This window comes from Cryptomeria japonica, chromosome 2 (assembly GCF_030272615.1).
Source record: "Cryptomeria japonica chromosome 2, Sugi_1.0, whole genome shotgun sequence".
NCBI lineage: Eukaryota > Viridiplantae > Streptophyta > Pinopsida > Cupressales > Cupressaceae > Cryptomeria > Cryptomeria japonica.
In genome coordinates this window covers 446,632,406-446,658,489 of record NC_081406.1, presented here as the reverse complement: position 1 = coordinate 446,658,489, position 26,084 = coordinate 446,632,406, and the positions used below count along the sequence as shown (strand labels likewise).

General features: G+C 35.8%; 1 protein-coding gene across 5 annotated transcripts in view; it reads right to left on the bottom strand.

Moving 5' to 3' along the window:
• Positions 1–26,084, bottom strand: part of LOC131031599 (uncharacterized) — a 250,528-nt gene that overhangs the window by 120,690 nt on the left and 103,754 nt on the right. For all 5 annotated transcript variants that reach the window (XR_009103063.2, XR_009103062.2, XM_057962752.2 and 2 more), the window contains one exon: positions 23,946–24,051. Coding sequence is in view for 3 of the 5 variants with exons in the window: in XM_057962752.2 (XP_057818735.2) it covers positions 23,946–24,051 (106 nt within the window). In the remaining 2 variants the exon portion in view is untranslated. The remainder of the gene's footprint in view (positions 1–23,945; positions 24,052–26,084) is intronic.

Genomic DNA, 26,084 nt, shown 5'->3' with positions numbered 1-26,084 from the left:
AAGCTCCATAAATAATTCATAGAAAAGCTTGACAGCAGTTTTTGCAGATTTTTTTACTGAAAACTCACCAATAACTCATGAGTCTGAATCAGAAACTTGTCTGTTGATCGAATAAAAGAGTCCATACCAAAAAAGAAACCATTTTCATCAGTTTTGGCATCAGTTTTTTCAAGCATTCAAGTTGTTCATATGTTGGCGCATTGCACATAAGTTTGCAGTCCTTTGGGAGTGAGCACTGATCAAGATTAGCCAACTCATCAGCCTGAATTCAGCTGCATTTGATTAGCATGTAACATTTTTCCAACTTTGCTTTCTTGTTTGCTCCTCCATTATAGATTTATAGTGCTAGGGTTCAGTTATTCACTGTTTTATTTCAGATTTTGCTAAGTTACCGGTTCCGGTTCGGATTCAGGTTCGGATTCGGGTACGGATTCGTGGATTCGGCAATTTTTATTTTTTTTTGGTACGGGTACGGGTACGGGTTCGTCCGTACATAAACATATATATATATATATATAAACTTCAAATCAAAATTATATATGTTCACAGTTCAAACATACAATGTAACTTTCCCATACAATGATACATAAATGATAACAGATAAATCATAAATCATAAATGTAATATCATATTCATAATTTGCAAAAAAGATAATATTCAAGTTTCAAGTTTGAACTGATTCAAGTTTCAAAATGTTAAAATAAGATTAAAAATTTGTTTTTTAATTGTTTTTCTTTGTTTCTAACCCGTGGGCCTCGTTTTTGGGAACCCACGGGCTTGGGTTCACCCTGGTCCTCCCTGGTTCGACCTGGGTCCCACTCGGCTCCTGCCCAGGCGGCTGGGTTCCCTGTGGGTCCAGGTCGAACCGGGGAGGACCAGGACCGGGCATGAACCAGGACCAGGACCCGGCCATTTTTGGCAAGAACCGGTAACTGAGAGATTTTGAGTTAGTTTGTAGTAGCTACTAGGGTTTTATTTAATTTTTTTCTGTTTTTTCTGCATAATTAAGGTTTTGTCCATTTTTTCCGAAAACAAAATGGCATCTACAAGTAGTTGTGGTGGCAAACCTAAAGATCTCCCTTGGAAACATGGGACAACAAGTACAAATCCAATAATGTTAATCCACAACTAAAGTGGCTAAATATGAAATGAGGCATCAATTACCTCATATATCACCTTGCACAAACCATTTGTCAACATATTGTGGTGTGTGAAGCAACAGATGGGGTTCAGCAAGAGGCAAAAGTTCTTGCATCATCTTATTAGAACAAAGCAGAGAAAAAGAGGAGCAGAGAATTGATAGGTATAATCATTTCTACAAGGTCAAAGGGTAATATAGGGGCCTCTTCTTGTTCCATTGGGCCACAGATATAAGGATAAGGTAGTGTAGGCAGCTACAGCTCCAATTATTTTTGGAGCTCATAACAGCCGTGGGTTGCAACCTTTATTGGAAGTACTATATGGAACAAGCAATTCTATCATGAAGCCAACTTGTCATGTGCCATTTTCTCTGTACTACAACAACATTCCATTTAATTGTTGCAAGCGAATCTGCGTTGGGACCACTTCAATTAGCTGAGTGGGCCATTACCAAAGGATTTGGAAAAAACATAAATTAGCTAGCAAGCAAACAAAAGGATATTTGCAAAAATAAGCGCTACAATATTTTATTTGTGTTGGTCGAAAATTTTGTACACCTGGGGGATGTATAATATTGTGGTTTCAGCCACAGCGTGTGAGTATGATACTCTCCTAATTAAGGTAAGGCTCCCCCTATCTATAAACTATTCTTAAACTAAAAACGGATGGGACAACAGTTTTTTCTTCTTGCTTCAAGAAAAACTATATCCTTTTCTCTTCACAGAAAAGTGATAGCAATTGAAAATAACAGCAGTAACAACTTTTAAAACAAAGTGAGAGAAAGGAAATGAAATTTCCTGAAAGCACAAAGACATCTGTCACTTCCTTCGGGACAGCAATATCAAGCTCAAAGTCTTGAATATGTGAAATCCTATCTACCCTTTTCTATATTAATGATAACAAGAACAAAGTATGGCAGCACAAAGTCTGAAATATCTTATTCTTCTCTACATAAAACAGCAAGAACCAGTGTGAGCTCAAAGTCTCCCAACTATTTCTTATCACAAAATCTACTTCTACTTTCTCTCAAGAACAAGTGCAGACACAAAGTCCTACAGCTTCTCTCAACAGAATATCTACTCTAAATGATATTAATCTCCGATACTTGCAACACAAAGTCTGCAGATCAAATTTGATTAAGCCCTTATAGAAACACTAACAAGCAAGATAATATTGAACACAAGCTCAAGATATTTAGCACAAAGTCTCAATCCTTGAGCAATCTTGTTCTATTTCTTTCAACTTCAATTTACATATAAAAAGCACAAAGTCTTTCTTGCTGTAAAGTTTAGCAGAGTTTACTTGCCTGCTTTCAAAAGATATCAATTACAAAAGGCCTTCTCAAGTATTTATAGGAGAGGAGTCTTGACAAAAAGGTGGGAGGATCTCAACTAACTTGAGAAATTCTCTCAACCACCATGACTTATTCAACTACTAAGACATATTCAAAATTACAAGTCCTATTCTAAATTGACTTGTAATCAGCCTACTTGTAATTACAAAAATGCAAGTAATGACTTAACTTGCAATTTACAAAATTGCTTTTACAAGTAAACTTGTCAGAAAGGAAACTACAATATCGACATTACAAGTTTTAGACTACAACTAAGTGTTGAAAAACACTTATGTTACAGCATGTTTGGCCATGGATCCTTCAAACTTCTGGATGATCATTTGAAGTTCATTAGGATTCGGTTCGTGAGTATTCTTTGCAACGATCATGGTTTTCACAATAACATCATTGCAACGAAGGATTGTGATGTTGTTCTTCTCAACAAAAGACTGGATTTCCTGCAATAAGATTTGGTATTTCACCAAAGTTTGTTTCGATATAACTGAAAATTGTTCATTCCTCCATTCATGGTGAATCTTCATCTGTAGATCTGAGAGAACTTCTTCTTATGGCAACAATTCTCCATTCTGATCCATAATATTACAAGAGGCTTTCTCACAATGAGAAACAACATCTTGCAAAGCTTCAGTGCGTAATTTCATGGCATCATCAATATCCTCAATGAGTGACTTGAGAACAAGGACTTCGTTCTCCAAGAGTTCTTCAAATTCTAGATACATGACTCTGGAAGGAATAATGTCATGTTCTTGAAAAACATTCAACTTTTCTTGAGGCATCTTGTGCCTAACCATCAAATTACCTTCAACTCATTCCACGTTCTGTTTAAAAACATCATAAGCATGGTTCAATTTTTCTTCAATGGTCTCCAACTTGATCATCATTTGGAACACATCTTTCAATACTTGAGTACGTAAATCATGAAGATGATCTACCCAAGAATCCAGCATTTGTACCTTTTGAGCAGCTCTTTCAACTCCTTGGACTGATTCTTTTGCATTTGAGGAAGTTGAAGGATTGTCCCCTTCATTAGAAGACTTAGTGATCTTTTGAATTGCTGCAACAAGCTGCACATTTTCCTCTTCAATCTTATCCTTCTTTGCTAGAAGTTCATCATACCGTTGCACCAAAGAGGCTACAGAATGTTGAGCATTATGCTTGACCACTTCATGTGTTTGTTTGCCCAACTCCACCCTTGTGATCCTGTAATCAACAGCTTGCATCTCTTCCTGTGGCTTGTCTACAATTGGCTCAACAATTTCAGCTACCTTCATTCTATTACTATCAACTGTTACCCTTGAAATCATCTTAGCTCTTTTGCCGACCTTGGGTTTTGATTGCTTGAGATGCTAGAAATCAAAGATGTCAAGAGAAATTTCTTGCTTCTTTCTTTTAGGTGTAAAAGAACTAAGCCATGGAGGTAAAGCCATCAATTCTCCTTGAGCAACTGCTGAAAGTGAGGGAGAAGTAGTTTATGTTTGAATGACAGTTGTCATCCGGGGAGAAGTTACTATTTGAACAGCAACTATAGACTGCTCATTAACCAAAGGACCTGATGACTGCATCATGAAACTCATCAAAACTAGAAGCAGACGTATCAATTTCTGACAAAGGAGTATACGCAGGATTATCCTCGATGCTTTTCATCAAATTCTCTTGAGGATGATCAATAGATTGCTCTGTTGCTGAAATTGGAATGACTCTATGAGGAGATTCATCCGCTGAAACAGGAACAATATGAACAGTGGAAAAAGTATCCACATTCACATCAAGAGAAGACATAGGTAATTCTAAAGGAATCTGAGGGGGAACTTCATGAGGTGACTCCGAAATGGGTGACTCGGGAGCATTATCTGATTGTAGATCCTCCTCTGGATCATCGGCATCAATTACATGAATATGAAGCTGAGGCTTTTCTTTCCCTCACACCGTCACTTCTTCAGTAGGAAGTACCATTGCTCTGATAACCCTCAACTTGATTCCCGTGCTTGAAGATGATGCACCTTCCTTGTTGTCTACTTTGATTTCAGACTTGAGTCTGGCAGGTCCTATAGAATCATCTTTTCCAATCTTGATCTTGATGAGTCTAACACCGTTGCTCTTGAGCCCAGTATTGGTATTAGCTGAGATAGGCTGAAATCTATCAAGAATGGAAGTGCATACCTTATGTGACCATTGAATTGATGGAAGTGGTGCTTCATCAACTCTCTTTTCAACATATTCAGGATCAAGTATCTCTCCATCATCGATCATTCCTCCAGGAATGTTCACCAAGTTCAGATCAACAATTTGTTCAAGAGTGAGTATGCAATAATCTATCTTGTGAACCTCTTTTTTTTGTATGGAGATAAACCCAGATGTCTTCTATCCAATGCACATGTGTAAAGGACTTTTCGATCTTCTCCTTCATGCCTCGGTAATCAAAATCAACTCTTGGCTTGAATCTTTTGAGCTTTATTTCTTGCATTTCGATCTCCATGGCCTTGGCTTTAGTGGATGTAATGAGAGAATAATGGCCAATTTTCAATGGGTTATTTGTAGAAATTCCCATTCCAACCTTATGCTTAACATATTGATGTGCATGAACAGCCATAATCTGTCTTCCCAACTCCATAAGAATGACCAAAAAAGGCCGCTATAACATCCAACTCTCATGTAAGTGAAAGTTGGAAATTGAAGGAATAAGCAACCATATTCATTCACTTTCTCCCATGCGGCATCTGACACTCTTTTTTTTTTCAATGTCTTGTCAAACAGGCACATGTAATGACCAAAGAAGGCATCCTAGACCCTCCTATAGTGCAATCTGCTGGGTCTTAAAGGCAGTTGGTCATAGTAATTCCAAACGGGTATAAGCAAGCGATCACCCTTGGTAGAAACACCAAGGAAGTGTCTGAGTGATACTACTATATATACTCAATACGAGTTCATGTAGAACGTCATAGTGGAAGGAACTGCTGCACGTTGTTGACAAAGGGTATCACTGATGATTTCACCCCAAGAGATGTGTTGAGACTGCCTTATGAGCATGATAAATTTATACATCCATGGTTCAAAAACATTAGAATGTTACAAACCCATCATCTTGCTGAGAAGAGTGATTGTGTCTCCAATCTCCCACTTGAAATCACTACGGTACAACTTTGCCCACCATGTAAAAGCAACCCGTGGCTCACTGATCCATCTACTAATATGGCGTTTGCAATCTTTTTCTCTTGAAGTATAGTACTCATATGCACTATCTTTGGAGATCTCTATGTACACAAGTGCTAGTGGTATTCCGAAAATCCTTCTCAATAGTGTCTGCATCAAGACGGAGTATCACTTCCCCATCATCATTCCTAATAGTTCTTGTCTCTTTGTCAAAATGATTGGCACAAGCAAGAACGAACTCAGGTTCTAGGGCAGCCACTGGAAAGGAAGAAGCATGGTGAATGTGGTTGTCCAACAGGCACTGCATATTGCTATCCTTGGGACCCTCCGCCCGTTTAAGGAACTCTAAAATGTCAATATGCTCTATTTCCATATCTTTGATGTGCTCCATGGGAGTGGAAACTTGGGATGGAGAGATCTCATTTTGGTAATTATCATATTTATATTTCATCTTCTTTTGAGAGGAAGATGACAATAAATCAGTCATTGAACAAGAGCCTGGCGCGCTGCAACGAAGATCTAGAAGTGTCAAAGCAACATCAAGATCAGCTAAATGAAACATATTTCTTCTTTTAAATGGAGAAAAACTCAATCCCTCGCGAGAGGAAAATGGTGAATAAGTAGGAACACTTGAAACTTGGCTTGAGGTCAATTTCGGATCTTGGGAGATGTGTTACAAATATGCAAGTGGGGTAGAACATATTCGCAATCGGGTTTTTAAAACCCGAATGCAAGTAAACTTGTAATAAGAAAAATGAAAGGATGTGTGAAAAATGGAAAAGATAATGGGAATGGAATGTGTGAACAAGGTTAATGAATGCGGATGAATATGGAATGAATTTTGGAAGATCGTCTTCATTTTAACTTCAAGAGAGTGGAAGAAAACCTTCACTTGTAATTAGGATTTTAAAACCCGAAATGCAAAAGACAAGTCTTTTACTACTTTGAAATTTGAACTTTTGGCAAAAGATGATGAAGTCTTTTCAGCCAAAGGGGAAAACTCATTCATCTTTCTTGCAATCGAATTTTAAAAACCAGAATACAGGTGAAGAGGGAAACATGTGAAGGGAAAGACAACGCAATTCTCAAATTGCGTTCAAGACTTGGATAAAAATGGGAAGATCGCTCTCAAACCCGAATTGAAACAAGAACAAAACAAACATCTATCATGATCAATCAAGGAATTTAAAACGACAAAAATAAAATAAAGACAAAACTGAAAACAAAACATACCTTCCTTGATCAGGATGCCCTCCAAAGAGATGGAATAACTTTCAAAGAAACAACCAACTCCTTAAATAGAAGGCGAAACCGAAACATTGAAACCCTTGCCACGTTTTTAACAAACTTGGATTTCAACCATAAGCATCGAAAACGGCATCCAAGGAGGAGGAAGAATGAGTCCAAACGCCTCCCAAAGGTACATGTTGAAGCAAGGAAACAAAAAGTATAGGTTAGAGAGACTAAAATGCGTTCATTGATGCTGCAAAAACAGCATGAAGGATGCCAAAAACATGGCAAGAAAAACCATGACTTGCTGGTTCAAAACGCATAGCAAAGGGCAAAAACGTGGCAAGAAAACCATCGAAAGTAGAAGCAAGAACTCCCATGCCTCTTTCCCTCAACACTTGGCACCATCAAATCTGGATTCAAAGCAAGAAAAAAGGATTCAAATTCGAACTCCTTGAGGAAAAAACGCAAGTCGGCTTCTTGGGAAGAAAAAACAAGTTTAAAATGCTTTCAAAAGATATGTAATCGGGTTTTAGAAACCCTTTTATAAGTTTTAATTTTGCTTCATTTTTCCACTCAAAAGGCAAAATTGGGTTTGTGAGAGAAAAGAACAAGAAGACATGTCAAAATAACTTGTAATAGGGAAATAAAATCCCGTTTACAAGTTTGAATGACTTAACTTAAATAAAGAGCATGCCATAGGCAAATAAAATTCCCTTTACAAGTGACCAAAAACATTAAAACATGTAATAGGGAAATAAAAACCCTATCACATCTCAAAATCACTTAAGTTGGAACTTTTGAAAGAAATTACAAGTTCCTTTTTAAACTTATAATTTTAAATTCACTTGTAATTTGTCCAAAAAGTACCTAAAACTTAAAAGACATAAAAAGCAAGGGGGAAATAAAAAGTAAGTTACAAGTGACAAGTTTTAAAAAAAGTGCGCTTCTAATTGTTTTAAAATTTCCCTACAACACTAAAACAAGAGAAAAATAAAACTTGCAATCAAAGGAAAAGTTTCCACTAGCAGTCACAAAGAAAAAACCTGAAATTGAAGAAAAAACATAGCAAACAAACTCAGAATACGATGAAATTCGAAATGTGGACCAATGATGGACTAAGGATTAAGCCAGTCCAAGGACGAAGCAAAATTTTGCCTCGAGAAGCATGCCTCAAAGTAAAATTTTCACTTTTTAACAAAAATTTTAAAGGGGATGTCTATTTTTTGTGAATACAGAAATACGAACAACAATTTGACAACAGAACAAATGGCAAGAATCACACCTTAATCAACTTCCTAATGGTATCAAGTGAACATTTAATGCTTTTGAAGTCGAGTGATGAGTCTAGTGAAATCAAAACCATTGGGACCTTGTGGAACATTTTGGATGAGATTATGGTGGAGGTGGGACTAGAGAATGTTGCCCAAATAGTGACAGGGAATCCAACTGCATATGTAACAGCAGGTAAGGTTCTAGAGGTGATGCACCCTATGTTGTTTTCGAGTCTTTGCACAACCCACTACATTGACCTTCTACTTTAGGGTATAATGAAACTTAGCGACTTGAGATAAATGTACAAGCATAAATGAGAGTACAATTTTATGAGATGAAATATCCCCTATGGATATTTGCTCCAAATTTACCAAACATTTCACACGAATTTGAACAAACAGTTTGCATTGTTGTCCTCATTTTTGTTTTCAAAAATGAAGGACCATTACATAAAAAATTTATCAAAAAATGAAAATTTTACTCTACGCACGCTTCCCAATGCATAATTTCGCCTATTCCTTGGACTGGCTTAATCCTCAGTCCATCCTCAAACCACGTTTCGAATTTTGTCGCATTTTGGGTTCGTTTGCAATGTCTTTCCTTCAATTTCGGGTATTTTCTACCTAACTGCAGGTGGGAAATTTTCCTTGACTTCCAAGTTTTAATGATTTCTTTTGTTTTGGTCTTTGTAGGGAAATATTTGGCTAATTACAAGTGCACTTTATAGAAAAAAGAACTTGTAACTCAAACTTTTATTTCCCCCTTGATGCCTTTGGCCTTTTAAGTTATGATAGGGATTTTTTGGATAAGTTACAAGTTAATTTTAAATTGCATATTTATAAATAACTTGTAATTCTTTTCTAAAACCCCTATTTTAATGTCTTTTGATTGTAATAGGGATTTTAAACCCCTATTACATATGTGCAAGTTATTAAAACTTGTTATAGGGATTTTATTTTCCCTTTACGAGTAACTTTGTAACTTGCACATCTCGCTCCAAAGCTCGATTTTGCCTAGAAATGAAATAAAGTGACATTTAAAACTTGCTATTTTGCCCAAAAAACCCAATTTTCTCCATAAAGTGCGAATTGAGGAATTTTGAACTTGTAATTTCATTTCTAGAACCCGATTTTGCCTTGTTGAGAGAAAAGTGACAATTAAAACTTGCTATATGGGAAATAAAACCCGATCTTCTCTACTACATGTGAATACATGAATTAAAACTTCTATTTTCTTCCCAAAAACCCGATTTTCCTCTCCTAAGCCAAGTTTGCCAGCAATTCTTCCCAATTTTTTGTGGAGAAATTCATGGAGCAAGGAGGCCTTTGTGTTGCTAGGTGGTTTTTGTGAGCTATGGGCTCGTTGCTACTGTTTTAGTAATGATTTAACCCTCATTTTTGCTAAAACGGTTTACCATGTGGTTCTTTGAATCCATGTTTTGGGGAATTTAAACTTCATGAAATTGCAATCTCCTAAGGCGTTTTTGCCTTTCATACCTAGGCGTTGAAGTTGGAAGGAGATTTGACCACTTCTTGGGCCATTTTATTTGGATTTGGTGCCACGTTTTTCCGCTGATGACGTTTTGGTAAAACATGGCAAGGGTTTTGAATACGGTTTATTCTCTATTTAAGAGCTATCCTTTCTTCTTTCAAAGATTGATCATCTTTTGAAGAGGCATTTTCAGATTGAAACAAGGTATGATTTCTTTTCTTTTCTTGTTTCATATTCTTGTTTTCTTGTTTTCTTATTTTTCCTTTCTAGTTGTAAATTTGTATATATGTTGATTTTGCCCCAAAAATTGGTTTTCTGAGAGAGATTTTCCCCTTTGCAAAGCAATTTTTGAATTGCATTGTTCTTCCCCATTTTCCCTTTTTACTTGTATTCGGGATTTTAAATCCCGATTACAAGTTGGATGAAAATAATTCTTCTTCCCTTACAGTTAAAAGAATTTAACCATTTTTTGTTGAAATTCCCAAGTTGCAAAGATTAAAATACCCATCCTTCCAAAATCAGGTTTTTAGAACCGGATTGCATGTCCAAAGTTCTTCCCATTTTCATGAAAATGACATTCCCAAAATCTTCCCATTTGTATCCATCCATATCGCTTATACCCGTACTTTCCGTTCACGTCATTTCCCACAAGTCTAACTCTCATTTTTCACTCATTTCTCCATTTACCATTTTGCAAGTATACTTGCATTCGGGTTTTAAAAATCTGATTGCATGTACACTCTTCCCAACTTGTATACTTGCAAAAATTTCCCCAAGATCCGAAATTGGTCAAAGTCAAGATTCCTAGCATTCCCATTTATTTCCCATCTTTCTCTCACAAAATCGTGAAGTGCAAGGGTTGGAGTTCTTCCCATTTGAAGAAGGAAAAATGTTAGTTGCAGTTGATTATGATGTTGCCTTAACACTTTTAAGTCTTCATCGCAGTATACCAGGTTGTCCTTCAATGTCAGATTTGTTGTCGTCTCCAATTCCAAAGAAGATGAAGTATAAATATGACAAGTATCAGAATGAAGTTTCACCTTCGCAAGTCTCTTCTCCTTTGGATCGCATAATAGATACGGAGATCTGGCATGTAGACATGTCAGAATTTGTCAAGAGGGTGGAGGATCCAAAGGATAGCAATATGCAGCGGTTGTTGGACTGCCATATTCATCATCCATCTTCTTTCCCAATGGCTGCCTTAGAACCTGAATTTATCTTTGCTTGCGCTCATCACTTTGACAAGGACACGAGAACCATCAAAAATGATGATGGTGAGGCAATAATCCGCCTTGATCCTGATACCATTGAGAAAGTCTTCAGAATACCACCTGCACCTGTTTATATGGACATTTCCAAAGGTAGTGCAACTGAGTACTATGTGAAAAGCGAGAAGGACTGCAAACGTCATATTAATAGATGGATCCATGAGCCACGAGCCACTTTCTCAACATAGGCCATGTTGTACCATTGTGACTTCAAGTGGGAAATTGGAGATATCATAACTCTCCTCAGCAGAATGATGGGTCTTGAACACTCCAATGTTTTTGAACCCTGGATGTACCAGTTTATCATGTTCATAAGACAGTCCCATCACATATCATGCGGAGAAGTCATTAGTGATAGCTTGTGCGAGCAACTTGCAGCAGTCTCTTCCACCATGACTTTCTACATGAACTCGATTTGGTGTACTTGGCAGCGTCACTTAAACATTTTCCTGGTCTTTCTACCAAGGGTGATTGCTCGCTTATACCAGTATGGGAAATTATGATCAGTTGCCTTTGAGACCCACCAGATTGCATTTCAGAAGAGTTCAAGATGGATTTTTCGGCTACTTCATGTGCCAGTTTGACAAGACTCTAAAGAACAAAAGGCTATCAGATGAGGCATGGGAAAGAGTGAATGAGTATGGGTGCTTGTTTCTTCAATTCCCGACCTTTACCTATATGAGAGTCGGCTGCTACAGTGGGCAACCGTACATGCTTCCTAGATACCCAACTGATAAGATCATTCTTATGGAGTTGGGAAGACAGATCATGGCTATGCACGCTCATCAATTTGTCAGACATAAGATTGGAATGGGGATTTCCACAACAAGACCATTAAAAATTGGCCAGTATTCTCTTGTCAAATCCGTCAAAGCCAAGGCCATGGAGACTGAAATGTAGGAAATTAAACTCAAAAGGTTTAAGTCCAGAGCTGATTTTGATTACCGGGGTATGAAGGAAAAGATCAAAAAGTCCTTCGTGCATGTGCATCGTATTGAGGATATCTGGGTAGATCTCCGAACAGAAGTAGAGGTTCTCAAGATGGATTACTGTAGGCTTACTATTGCGCAGGTTATTGATTTGAACTTGGTGGATATTCCACAAGGGATGATTGATGATAGGAATCTACTTGATCCTGAATATATTTCACGAAGGGTTGAGGAAGCTCCACTTCCTTTAATCCAATGGTCACACAACGAGTCCACGTCCATTCTTGAGAGATTTCAGCCTATCTTGGCTAACACCAATGCTTGGCTGAAAAGTAAAGGTGTTAGACTCATTAAAATCAAGGTTGGAAAAGAAGATGACTCTACGAGACCTCTTGGACGTAAGTCTGAGATTCAGGTTGACAACAAGGAATGTGCATCATCTTCAAGCACAAGGATCAAATTGTGGGTTAGTCGGGCAACAGTACTTCCTCCTATAGAGGCAACAGTTCGTGGGAAAGAGAAGTCTCGGCTTCACATTCATGTGATTGATCCTGATGATCTAGAAGAAGGATAGCAATCAGACGATGCTCCTAGATCGATAGCTTCGGAATCACCTCATGAGATTCCCTCTTCAATCTCTATGGAGTTGCCTCTATCTCCTCCTGACATAGTGGTGGAGGAGTCTCCTCGGAATGTCGTCCCCATTTCAGCAGTTGAGCCCTCTATTGATCATCAACAAGAGAGTCTACTGGAAATCTTCGAGGATACTCCTCCATACATTCATCTATCGGAGATTGATACCTCTACTTCCAGCTTTGAGGAGTTCATGAAGCAAACTTCATGTCCTTCGGTTACTGAGCAAACCATGGTTGCTATGCAGACGGATACTTCCCCCAGGGTGACCACAGTTGTTCAAACAGAAACTGCTTCTCCTCTACTCGCAGTTGTTACTGAAGGAGAGTTGATGGCTTTACCTCCGTGGCTTAGTTCTTTTACCCCAAAGAGAGAGAAGCAAGAAATCTCATCTGATGCCTTTGATTATCTGCAACTGAAACAATCTAGGCCCAAAGTTGCTAAAAAGGCCAAGACTATCTCCAGAGTAACTGTTGATAGCAACAAGATGAAGGTAGCTGAAATTGTTGAACCTTTAGCAGATAAGCCACTTGAAGAGATGTCAATTGCTGATTACAAGGTCACAAGGGTGGAATTGGGTAAGCAAACGCGTGAGGTAGTTAAACATGATGCCCAATATTCTGTAGCCTCACTAGCGCAGCGATATGATGAACTTCTGACAAAGAAAGATAAGCTAGAAGAAGAAAATCGGCAACTTGTGGCATTTATTCATAAAGTTACAAAGCCTGTTGTTGAAGGGAGTAATCCCACAAGTTCTTCCGGTTCCCAAGAATCAATTCGTGGAGTTGAAAGGGCTGCTCAGAAAGTACAAGCATTGGATTCCTGGGTTGATTAACTTCATAATCTATGTGCACAAGTGATGAAAGCCATTTTTCAGATAACGTCTAAGTTGGAGACCATTGAAGAGAAATTGAATGATACCTCCGACGCTTTCAAAAAGAATCTGGAAAGTGTTGAAGGTAGTTTGAAAATCTGGCGCACCATGCCCCAACGACTGTTGAGTGTTCTTCAGGAGCATGTCATGATCCCTTCCGAGGTCACGTACTTGGAATTCGAAGAGCTTCTAGAAAATAAGGCCCTTGTTCTTAAATCCCTCATTGAGGAGATTGATGATGCAATGAGATTGCAAGGGAAAGTTTTCCAAGGCATTATTTCCCATTGTGAGAAGGCCACTTGCAACATAATGAGTCAAGATGGAGAGATAATACTAGAAGAAGAAGTTCTTGCAAATTTACAGATGAGGATTCATAATAAATGGAGGAACAAACAATTCTCAGCTGCTTCAATTCAGGTTTTAATGAAACACCAAATCTTTTTGCATGAAATTCAGTCCATCTTGGAGAAGAACAACTCTATGCTCCTTCGATGCCATGATACCATCGTAAAGACCATGGTTGTTGCCAAGAACACCCACGAACCGAATCCTAGAGAGCTGCAAACGATCATCCAGAAGTTGGAAGGATTCATGTCTTCACATACTGCAACTTAAGTGTTTTTTCAACACTTAGTTGCGTTTTTCCATAATTGTAATTTCTTAGTTGTAGTTTTTCTTTTGACAAGTTACATGTAAAAATCCCTTTTTGTAAATTGCAAGTTAAGTTATTACTTGCACTTTTGTAATTACATGTAAGGCAACTACAGGTTGTTTTCAGTTAGGACTGTAGTTGGAATAAGTCATAGTTAGTTATTGAATAAGTCTTTGTGGTTGAGAGAATTTCTCAAGTTAGTTGGGATCCTCCCACCTTTTTCTCATGACTCCTGTCCTATAAATATTTGAGGAGGTCTATTGTAACCTTCATCTTTTAGAAAGCAAGCAAAAACTCTGCCAAATTTGCAGAAAAGAAGTCTTTAAGCTTTTATGTGTAAATTGAAGAATTGAAAGGAATACAAGAAAATCGCTCAAGCTTTGAGTCTTTGTGCTACATTCTTGAGTTTGTGTTCAATATTACCTTTCTTGCAAGTGTTTCTTTGAAAACTTAATCGAATCTAATTTGCAGTCTTTGAGTTGCAACTATTGGAGATTAATTTAGTTAAAGTAGAAGGTATTGAGAAAGAGTTGTAAGACTTTGTGCTTGCACTTGTTCTTAAATAGAGTTTAGAAGCAATTAGATTTTTGTAAGAAAAAGTTGTGAGTCTTTGAGCTCACACTTGTTCTTGCCGTCTTGCGCAGGAAGAATAAGATATTTCAGGCTTTGTGCTATTATAATTTGTTCTTAATAGAGTTAGTATAGAAAAGGGTAGATAGGACTTCACATAATCAAGACTTTGAGCTCGATATTGTTGTCCTGTCCCGAAGGAAGTGACAGAAGTCTTTGTGCTTTCAGTAAACTTCATTTTCTTTCTCTCATTTCATTTCGAAAGTTGTTATTGTTGTTTTATATCAAATCGCTATCACTTTTTGTTAATGTTTGTAGCTTCAGTCGAATGATCATTTAGAATACATATAATAGATGTTGATTAATAATAATATATTATTATGTTATATTATTATATTATTATTAATCATATAAAATTTAATATTCAATATTAATCTATTATATTATTCTAAACTAATAATTGATTGATGAAATATTATAATATTGATTAAATTATTATAATTAAAGGAGAGACATGTCCCTTCAAGGACATGCCTCTCCAAAGGAATATATATAGTATAATGTTATTCAATTTGAGAACACATAGAATTCCAAGAATGCAAGTATCAGATTGAATCAGATATATACATTAAAATACATCCAATAAAACCTGGGAAAATCAACATGGTATCAGAGCTCAGGCCTGTGAAGTTTAATTTGGAGGTTGGAGAGGGTTGGAGAATTCAGTTTTTTCTAGAATTTTTAGTCTGAAATATGCCATTGTACAGCCCTTGGTTGGCCTAAAAATGAAGACTATAATATATGGATGGAAAGATCTGTGTTTCTAGTTTTCAAATATGTTTATCTCATCAAATTTGATTCAGTTTTGTGCGAGATATGACGACTTTGGTGCAGGTCACTTGAAACCCTACCTAGGGTTAGCAGTTTTGGAAAAAATGACATAACTTTTGTTTTAACTGTTGGATCTGGGTATAACTTGGAGAAAATGTTTGTAATTAGATTTTCTAACATCTCACCGAAGAGATTGGATAAATTTGGTAAATTGCAAAAGTTATTAACGACTGTGTGTGGCAGATCATAATGAAAGTGTTGATCAAAATTATGAAAATGTTCTACATCATTCAAAGGGAATTATGATGAGAGATGATTCATGCGTGATATTTCTTATATGGGCTCACCTTATGAAAGGAAATGTTTTAAAATTAAGAACGAAAGCACAATAAAATTGAATTGAAGGGAGAAATAAATTGATGTTTATAAACGAATTGATGATTGAGACCAGATGCAGAGGGAGTCTGACATTTCAAAAGAGGACAAGAGGTTGATACAAGAACTTGAGCTTCAGAGGGAGTAGATGGTTCAGTCAACTTGTGACAATTTCGATCATAGTAATTGAGAGTGATTTTCACTATTTAAGGCGAAACACTTGTGAGGTAAAACTTGATTCAATTGATTATTATACTAATGAAATCATTTAATGCCTTATGGGCCCTGTGTAAATCATAAGGAAGTGACGACTTCCAAATGATTTCCACTTGTATTTTTGAGGTTATTGGAAGGTGGCGATCTTACAATAACTTGAGCTCGTGGATAGAATTGCCGACAGAGGCAATCCACATGAGAGCTCATGGATAGAATCGCCGACTGAGGCAATCCACATGAGAGCTCATGGATAGAATCGCCGACTGAGGCAATCCACTTAAGAGCTTGTGGATAGAATCGCCGACTGAGGCAATCCACGTGAGAGCTCATGGATAGAATCGCCAACTGAGGCAATCCACATGAGAGCTCGTGGATAGAATCGCCGACTGAGGCAATCCACGTAAGAGCTTGTGGATAGAATTGCCAACTGAGGCAATCCACGTGAGAGCTCATGGATAGAATCGCCGACTGAGGCAATCCACGTGAGAGCTCATGGATAGAATCGCCAACTGAGGCAATCCACGTGAGAGCTCATGGATAGAATCGCCGACTGAGGCAATCCACGTAAGAGCTTGTGGATAGAATCGCTGACTGAGGCAATCCACGTGAGAGCTCATGGATAGAATCGCCGACTGAGGCAATCCAAACAAGAGCTTATGGATAGAATCGCCGACAGAGGCAATCCACGCAAGATCTTGTGAATAGAATCACCGACGGAGGCAAATTCACACCTTGAGACTATGGTCCCCTATGATGAGCATCATATGGTTGATGCAAATACTCCCAATATCATGAGATAATATTTTTGAGTTATGGTGAATATCATGTGCCTTGATATTCTTGTTTATACCATACTTCCTGATATCATAGTGAGATAATATTTTCTCTATTCCATAATTAATCTAGACTTAATGCATTTGCATTGATTTTATCTTCCCTAGCTAAGAGGGAGTGTTAATTATGTTTTCTGTAGCTATGGTGAGGGCCATAAGTGTTGACATGGGAGATCACTAAACATTCTGTCTGATCATCCTCCCTAGCTAAGAGGGAGTGTTAATGTTTGTAGCTTCAGTCGAATGATCATTTAGAATACATATAATATGTGTTGATTAATAATAATATATTATTATGTTATATTATTATATTATTATTAATCATATAAAATTTAATATTCAATATTAATCTATTATATTATTCTAAATTAATAATTGATTGATGAAATATTATAATATTGATTAAATTATTATAATTATAGGAGAGACATGTTCGTTCAAGGACATGCCTCTCCAAAGGAATATATATAGTATAATGTTATTCAATTTGAGAACACATAGAATTCCAAGAATGCAAGTATTAGATTGAATCAGATATATACATTAAAATACATCCAATAAAACCTGGGAAAATCAACACTTTTCTCTGAAAAGAAAAGGATATTGTCTTTCTTGAAACAAGAAGAAAGACTGTTGTCCCATCCCATTTTATTTTTAAAGTTATAGTTAGATAGGGGGAGCCTTCCCTTAATTAGGAGAGTTTTACTCACACACTGTGGTTGAAACCACAATTTTGTATATTCCCCCGAGTGTACAAAATTTTCAACCAACATGCATGAAAGTTGATTTCTATTCATTCAGCAAATTATATTGAAAATCATATAGTATCAGACTGAAATAGAGATCTGAAATTAAATACGCATTTTATCATTAAAATAGATAAATAATTACAACCTTGAGCAAAATAACAACAAAATTATCTTCCCAATCGTAGCCATGGAATGATTGGATGCACAAGAAACCTCACAATCACAGTTACAAGATGTATATAAGGATTGGAAATTCGCATACCAACAACAGTCTGATATCTTCAGCAAACACCAGCCAAAGTAGATCTTTCACCACCGTGGCTAGTCTTCTTCAAGAGGGATTTCGTCCTCAAGAAGGCTAATATGGACCAAGCCCAAATCTCCAGAACCTCACACGGTTACAACCAAGAAATGAATAAACCCAACATGCTAAAACAATCCTCTTTAATAACTTTCTGAATGTCCCTTGGCCTTCCATTTTCTCTTTCCTTTTCATTTCTTTTCTTTTATTTCCTTTTGAATTAAAGGTAACTTGATTTGATTTCCCACTTTATTAAGTCACCTAAGTAATTATATAATATTATCCTTATGATGTACTTTTTAAAAAGGAATAATATTAAATAATTACAAATGGCTTATTAAATAATTAAACATGCTTTTGATTATTTAATTATATATTAAGCCAAAAGGGGACATTACATGAGAGAGAACATAGATGGAAATGAGCTCATGTGGTTGAGAGAGTTACACAGCTTGTGACTATTTCCATCACATTGCAGCGTTTTGAAGACACCTTGCTCAACCTCAAGCAGATGTTTGTAAGTAGTAGGTGGTCGAAGAGCCCTTATTTGAAAATGGCTGAAAGAGAGAAGCTCACAAAGACCCTTTTTTCGGAAGCATCAAAATAAATTTTCCTTTAAAAACCATATGCCTTTTTCTAAATTTTACAATGGTACACTTTGCTGATTTTCTAAATTATGATGTTTACATTTGCAGATTTCAATTTTTTTTGAATTTTTTGTTTAGTTTAATTTTCTGATTTCATGTCAATTCTCTTGTTTTAGATGTTAGACTGAGAGCTATTAGTCGCAACTATAGAATTCAAACCAACGATGTTCTCAAGAGCAAGATCAGAGACAAACCAAATGTAGCTAATTTAGCCATTACTGAGGCTGCAGGAAACGCTAAAAATAATAAACAATTTGTTGATGAAGAACAGGCTTATTACCATTCCCACACTTCGAATACAAGAATTGGATCTAGTGTAGATGAAGCTCGGTATAGATGGCTTCCAAGGTAGTCCAAGTTGAAAAGCAAAAACCTCCGAAAAATCTCAATTTTTTGTGAATCAGTCCCGTAGATGATTTTTTCCCCAAAGAAATCTAGTCTTCGTAAAAAAAAGCAGTGATTGCAATTTTCAACAACATTTTTTCATTTAAATTGTATCTATAACATTAACTTATCTCTCAACAACTTGTGAAACCTTTGAAACATGCAAAATGGGGAAATATTTTAAGAATGGCACAATTGCGCAATAACTTTAGAGCACAACTACAAACGGGAGCTCGTCAAGACATGCATTGAACGCACAACTAGTTGTAAATTTGCAAGTAGTCAGAAAGTGGTGCATTTCAATCAAAGGTAGGCATTTTTTTGTTTTAACACTTATGCAAATACATTCTATAACTTCATATAAATAGTACTTACACAAAATTCAATCAGTGCATACAATCAGATGTATAAACTATTCAATAAAATTTTCAATCTGCACATCACGAGGATCTTTCAATTTAAATTAACAAGATAAAAAATGTAATGTTTATCTTATACTTGGTTGGGATTCCATCCAAAGAGAGATTATTTTATTGTTACGGCAAGTCGATGGTCTACATTTTGAGGTTATATCTTCGCTTGTTGTTCATACTTCATATTTTGTATCTACCTTATCATGATTGAATTTCATCTATATTCAAATGCTAAGATTTATGTTAGTACAATCAAAATGCTATCACACATAGTTTAGTTTTATGTCTACTTCTTATCTATGTTGAATGTTAAATAAAAATTTCAATATGCACATCACAAGGATCTTTCAATTTAAAAAAACAAGATAAAAAACATTGAACCTATTTTTTTGGCTGAGGCATCCTTCTAAATAGAGTATTTTACCATCATGACAGATGAATGGTCTAAATTTTGAGGTTATATTTTATCTCACTATGGCTACTTCATATTTTATGTCTACTTTATCATAGTTTAATTTTGTGTAGATCATCGTTGTCTTCATAACATTTTAGCATTCTCTCGAGTTGTACAGCAAAAACCCTTGGCTGCATAAAAACATCAACTCGATGTTTATATGCAACCCAGTATTAAACCAAGATGTCCAATCTTTGTGACATCAAAATCTGGGTCATTGTGACTTTGTAAGCTTACTTTGACATTAGACATATCTATCTTAAAAAGTGTTTTGTGTCTATCTTCTACTTCTGCATTATATGAGTCAATACTTTGACCAACTTTGAAGGTTTGGTTCAATACAAAAACTTTTGACTGTAACTTGATTTTGTACATTAGATCTTTCAAAATGCATAATTCATGCCCATTTGACTCTATTTGTTATCAGAAAAGGTTTCTCTTTTATTGATTGACTAGATTTTTGCTTGGATGATATATTCTTTGATGTTTCCCACTTGAAATTTTCACACTGATAAAATGTTTTTTTCTTTTATCCTAGTAGGATGCACACATGTTTATTGTAAATGTTTTTAGGTTTTCCTAAGTTTTTCAAGTTTTCCAAATTTGTTATTATACAGCAGTCTCCATGGTTAAACATTCTTTTAATATTAATAATAATTTGGAATGCAATGTTGATAGTAACATTTTAGCATCCACTCACATAATACAACAAGACTAAAGGTTTACTCACATATCATTTAGTGAATTTTTTTATCGTTAACTTAGCAATAACTTTATCAACTTGATATAGAAGTTACCAAAGCATCATTTAGTAGACAATGCTTATATGCTACACTGTGCTCTTCTGTTTTAAACAAAATTTTCATTTAGACAATTCATAGGCTAAACTCTCTATTCAAGACAATTTATGGGATAAACTCTCTATTCTTGACAATTCACGAGCTAAACTCACTATTTTGTTTGCTTTATATACCTCTATGCTATGGAAATGCCTTTAAATTTCAAAAAACAAGTAGTTTTTGTCCCTTTTCCAACATTTTTTAATGTTTTTTTTTCTTAAATCCGATTTTCCCCCAACTTTTTAAAGTCTAAATCAGGATTTTTCTGAAAACATTTATACTTTTACTTTGCCAATTTTTTCCCCAAAACATTTTTTCTGCTATGGTTCTAAGAATTTGTGAATCTTGGGAATTATACCCTTTGAAAATCATGAGAAAACTTCATGGAGCATTGCTGATGTAGCTACACATGGATGGTTGTCCAATAATTTCGAAGAATCAAAATTTGACAATTTGGGGAGGTCGAATCCAGAATCGCAAGAATTTAACACAAGAGCTACACCTATGAAAGTTACAAGGCAGCTTGACAAATTTCTACCTAGTTAATGATTTGTTTTCGAAGAGAAGCTTCTAAGAACATTTGGTTCAATTTAGTTCTAATCTTTTATATTTTTTGTTAGTGTGTTTTCCCTTCAATGAATATATTTTTCTTTTACTATTGCAAGTCTTTAGAGGGGGTGTTATCATACAATGCTTACCTTTTGTGATAAAGTCGTCCAAGTAACTTAGTAATAGTTTATGAATAATTAAATTAGTATGGAAATGCAACGTTTGATAAGCATTCACATAATATATTGCAAAACAACCAAATGAAATAATATATTATATAGCACTTCACTATTGTCTACAATAATATAACAATGGCATCATAACCTGTGTATTTGCTCTACCATTTTCAGGTAAATTAACATTAATGAATTTACCACTAACATTGTTTCCTTTCAAATGTGCAATCAATTGTACATTCTCCAAATTCTCCACTTGAACATAGACTTTTGACTTCAAAATCATACTTTCTTCCTTATAGTACAGTTACTCTACCATGTTTCACATTTTTTGTCAAATAATTTTCCTAGACCTCATGCCTTAAAATGTCTTGAAATGTTCTATCTTCCATGGCACCGTCAAACTTTGTCTCAAGGACTACTATCCTTGCATCACTTACTTACTCAATGTGCCTAACTTACGCCAAGGACCTCTATGCTCTAATAACATGCAAAGATTATATGACATCTTATTTCAGTTGACATATCTCCAAGTGGAAAATCATCAACAAAAGACACATAGGCACACGAAGGAGGCGTTGTTAATGATGTGTGTTAATTCATCACACTACAAAAAAAAATTACAAAATAGATTTATGAATAACATGAAGTGGACAGATGAGGTATTTATACCCGCTACCACCTAATCAATAAATAGTCCCACAATACATTAAAACTTTTAATATACTCATTTTTGACATATATTTATGTCTAGAAAAGCACATTGTTTTGCAACCACAACATTCAATAGGCCATCAATCATATAGGATTGAGCGTTTTAGAAAATACTTTCAAGCTTTAGAACCCTTTGAAAATGCACATGTTGAATGTGCATGGTATACTTGAGTGCGAGTACTTCAATTCAAGTCATGCTCTAAAAGGAAACGGAATGCATCTCACTCCATCTTGCACTAGGAAGGTGAACTCTCGTGATTTCACATGGGTTAAGTATGTCATCTATAATATTTTGTATGAGGGTCTTTTATTTGTAAGGGGTTGAATACTTGGGGATTTGGGATGCCATGTGGCTCCATCCCATGAGTCACATTGAACTCCTTTTTCATAAGCTTCCTTTTGGCTTGAGAAGGGGTTCCTCTTTCTTTTATACTTGCTTGCTGGTTTTAAAGAGATCTCCTTACAGCTTAACCCTCAAAATGTTTCCTCTCAACGTCATGTTCCTATTCCTTCCAGACAATGTAGTTCAACTTCTTTTTGTTGATAAACATCTACTCCTCTTTGGCCACCACCCAAGCCACAAGATTGGATGCACATTATAAGAATTTTTTGCTTATATGGGGGTTACTTCAGCCTTAGATGGTTGATGTGATCCTATTGTGTGTATCTTGTTTAACCCTCCCAACGCTTGACACTCAATGATAAGCGTTATCAGATATTAAATGGGTCCCTTCACAATAATCAATGATGGGACTAGTGACTTCACCATTTTTTATCCAGATAGTGATACTTGATGATCTCTAGTTTTCCTTGGCATTTGTTCTTTGGAGCTCTTGGTTTCCCTTCTTGCCTACATTTACTAGTTTTGAGATCATTTGCATTAGTCATCCTTTATTATATTGTAATTCTTTGCTTTTGGTTTTTACTATTTGTAGGGCTTTTCTAGGTCTCTCTTCCTAGAATTGTTTATTGCAAAAAGTTGTACTCTTGAGTCCCATTGACCTAGTTTTGATCATCCATGGACATTGATATAATTTATTTCCTTATTTCTAACCATAGTTAAATCTTGATCAAAAATGCCATTTGAAGTCCAAATTACTATAGGATATTTGCTTCAAAAGAATACTTCATTGTTTTGTCCAGTTTTTCTTGAACTTAATTTCCACGAACATATTTTACATTTTGTAAGCCTCTATAATATGACAACTACCGTAGCAATATTCGCCTCCTCAAAGAAATCCTTGGGTAAAGTGCATTCTTGGTGATTGATAAAAATATTTGATATCAACCAAGCCATTGCTGCGCAGTGATAACAATGCCTCATATAATCAAAATAAAATGTACAGCAATCAGTAATTTTAATAACTAAGCAAAAAGAGAATCGCAGTCATTTCAAACAAATGCTCTGTGCATGTAGCAATATGGTCATTTTGCAATTGTGGCAGTTCTTTCCTTGTTCCATGCCAAAACATTAATTTTGCAATCATCAGATTGTTGAACAAATGTTGGTGCATTAAATAAGAAATTATTTCACAACCGTTTTACAAAATCTTTCCATTCATAAAACCAGTTTAAACAGCATGCCATGTTTATGGGACTCCAATGGTGTATGCGGAATTCTTAACTATACACGTGATCAAAGTTTCCAAAAAGATACAACTATCTATGTAAATTTTTCTAACATTCAAGTGTATACAATCTCAAAATATAACGATTTAGTACTTTAACCACTTAATTTGAAAGAATCATGACCTAAGGATTAGCAATATCAAAACATATTCTTATTTCAGTTTTAGATGATACATTCGTCTCATTTAAATCTACATTTAACAAAAAATATTATATCAAGAAACATTTCACAAAATATACTCTCAATATTTTGTAAATATCATAATTACCAGTGCATGTGGAGGAGGAAGCAAAGCTGGTGAGCACAAGGGCATTGGACGGAATCTATCCTTTACAACCTTTCCCTCGTGAACTTGAACTGACTTGCTTAGGTTTCTACAACACCACCATCATTAGCAACACTAATGTGACATTGTAGCATGTCCCTGCCTTTTCAAAAAGCAATGATTCACAAAAAAATATCCTAAATTATAACCATATTATATGAATATTACATTAACTTATTTCTATTCAGGCACATCGTATAAGGAATCTTTCCAATGCTCATAATGTCAAAACATACATCATCTAATGTTTATATTCAGGATCTAGTAAAAAATATCCCCAGGCTTAAAACATTTATAACTTTTTATATTCAAGACCTTGAGTATTTTGTGATTATTGATAAGTTACTTTTTGGTGTTTCTTTGCTAGTCACACTGCTGTGTTCTTCCTGGATGATGCCCTAGCTGTGCCGGCCATTCTAATGAGTATTGGAACACTAGTTTGCAGGTGATGTTTGAAATTAATGACAGATGATTCTCACACCTGGGCGACCTGATTTGTGGACTTCTTTCAAGTGATTAACAGCAGGCTGAATTTCCTGGCAGTGTTGTAGCTTTGTACCAGGGCACTTGAGGCTTAGCGTGTCATCTCCTTGTCTTAAACATTGGTCATTGTGAGTATTTCCGCTGCTTAAAAGTGGTAACTAGTCCACTTGAAGTCATTGGAACCTGTTTGTGGCTACATTTATAGGCATTGAATGACAAATAATGGCACATATAATCATTAATTCTTGCCATAAAAGAATTCTCAGACCTAGCAAGTGAAGAGCAAGGCAGGTGCCTTATCTTCGCTGTCATTAATATGCTTGTTAGTAGGCATCTAAGTGACCAAATGCTGGTTTGATATTTGGAAGGTGGGTTTTTCATGTAGAAGCTGATTGGTCAATTACCTGTCCAGATGATGCATTTTGAGTGGTACAAAACATAGCAGATCTGCCCAAAAATCATCAACAGAAAAATATATTCACTTCCAGAATTATTCCAGCAATTTTTATCACTTTGCAAGGAATTTGGGAATTGAATAAGAACAATTAAGAAGTGTTGGACATTTTATATGATTAACTGCCCCTGTTATTTCCTGCACTACATAGCTGCCTAGATTGATATTCACTTTCAGATATCGCCTGAGTTTATTGGTTTGGATTTTGGAGACAATAGAATTCCGCTGTGTATTTTGGTAAAACTGGAGTCCTTGGGAACTGGAGTTATGCATCTTTGGTGCGAGATTTGGAGGTCTTCCCTTGCTCTATGAAACAATCTTCAGTCTTAGTTCAGTCCTCTCAATAATCAGCTTATATTTCAGACCATTAGAAGCTGTTTCCATTGGTTTTATACAGAGGTAAGTGATCATGTTGGTGTTCTAAGCAAATGTTACAGTGTCGACTTGGCTCAGAGTGTTTTAGGCTGGAGACAAGAAGATTATTACTGTTGAAGCTGTGGATAAACTTAATGCACACCTGCCAGCATTTAATTTATCAAATCAGACCTTTTTAGTTCGTCCTTAGGCTATCAATCTGAGGTTATTCAAGTTGCTTCCATGAAATCTATTCATGGTATGTATGAACCATTGATTTGAAACAATGTTGTCATCAAGCAATTGATATTAGCAACAATGTGCATGTTTCAAAATTACCATATCAAACTTACAACAACCGGAAACCACCAATTACATGTTATTGCTAATTAAGCTCATTTGCCAAACTTCTAAAAAAGAATTGGGGGTGTCTTAACATAATACATATTTAGAAAATTGATTAGGAAGAACAATTTGTTTAAAATGATTGATATGAAGCAAAAATTTGGTGGATCATTTTGATTATGAAAATAATGATTTGTATTGATCTACCATTCCCAGGAAAGGATATTAATCACTTGTGCTCTTTCAAAATGACCTTATCTTCACTTGTTTGAAAGTTTAATTTATCAGCCATATCATCTATTCAAGATGGCCCCACATGTTCTATTGGGTTTATCTTGAAGACAGTATCTTTCAAAGCAGTTGATAGACTTGGATACTTATTACTCTCTTATTCAATGGAGGATATCATTCTTCACCTCGGAATTTTAAAGGACCCTCTTTTTCCC